The sequence below is a fragment of the Triticum dicoccoides genome, chromosome 7A (genome assembly GCF_002162155.2).
Source record: "Triticum dicoccoides isolate Atlit2015 ecotype Zavitan chromosome 7A, WEW_v2.0, whole genome shotgun sequence".
Taxonomy (NCBI): Eukaryota; Viridiplantae; Streptophyta; class Magnoliopsida; order Poales; family Poaceae; genus Triticum; species Triticum dicoccoides.
In genome coordinates this window covers 140701032-140702191 of record NC_041392.1, presented here as the reverse complement: position 1 = coordinate 140702191, position 1160 = coordinate 140701032, and the positions used below count along the sequence as shown (strand labels likewise).

Sequence of the window (1160 nt, the reverse complement as noted above, 5' to 3'; positions counted from 1 at the left end):
TCATCTCCGCGCTCTCCGCCTTCGTCGCCTCCACCCCGCCGTTCCCGCACAGCTCCCGCTACGGGAACCCCGCCTTCCGCCTCTGGCACGAGAAGCTCGGCGACTCCGTCAACGAGCTGATCGCCCCCATCACAGCCACCGCCGCGTCCCCCTCGGACCTGGCCGGCGCCGAGGTCGAGCTCGCGCCGTACCTCCTCGACTCCTTCGGCAACGGCACCCGCATCGACTACGGCACGGGGCACGAGACCAACTTCGCCGCCTTCCTCTACTGCCTGGCCCGGCTCGGGCTCATCACCGAGCCCGATTACCCCGCCGTCGTGCTACGGGTGTTTGCTTCCTACCTCGACCTCATGCGCACGCTGCAGGACACGTACCTGCTGGAGCCTGCGGGCTCGCACGGCGTCTGGGGGCTAGATGATTACCATTTCCTGCCCTTTGTGTTTGGGGCTGCACAACTGATTGATCACAAGTACATGAAACCCAAGTCGATCCACAACCCGGATATCTTGGAGAACTTCTCGAAGGAGTACATGTACCTGGCGTGCGTCATGTATGTGAAAAAAGTGAAGAAGGGGCCCTTTGCGGAGCATTCACCGATGTTGGATGATATCAGCGCGGTGCCGAACTGGAAGAAGGTGAACAGTGGGCTGCTCAAGATGTACAAGGCTGAAGTGCTTGAGAAGGTGCCCATCATGCAGCATTTCCTCTTTGGCTCACTTATCAAATGGTATGGATCCTGAACACTCTTTAATCATGGTGTAATTTTATCTGATGCAAACTATTTGATCCTGTTAGTTGATATGTGAATCACCTATCTAGGAAATAGATGAGGGAATAGTTAGTGCTTCAGTTTCTCTCCCAAGTAAGCTTCAAAGTAGCACAATGATTTTCAGAGCCAAGCTAGTTCTAGTAAGGGACTCCATTCCATAGCCGTAAAACGTAGAATGGTAGAAGGAAGACATTTACAGGCTGATGTACAACATGGGATTACGTGACAACTATTTGCCCCCCTACTGAATATCAGCCATATTGGGAACTCTTAACAGATTGGATCCTTATGCAGATTTGAGTGCTATAATATTAGTAAGAGCAAAGTGCTACAGAAAGTTTTTAAGACCTGCAAGAACTTGCATGAAATTGTTTCTGTACGTGTTAGGTTG

General features: G+C 52.1%; 1 protein-coding gene across 1 annotated transcript in view; it reads left to right on the top strand.

Annotated features, from left to right (window-relative positions):
- Positions 1-740, top strand: part of LOC119333295 (serine/threonine-protein phosphatase 2A activator-like) — a 1388-nt gene extending 648 nt beyond the window's left edge. Inside the window, exon 2 of the mRNA XM_037606234.1 lies at positions 4-740. Within this exon, the coding sequence (XP_037462131.1) occupies positions 4-740 (737 nt within the window). The remainder of the gene's footprint in view (positions 1-3) is intronic.
- Positions 741-1160: the final 420 nt, after the last annotated feature.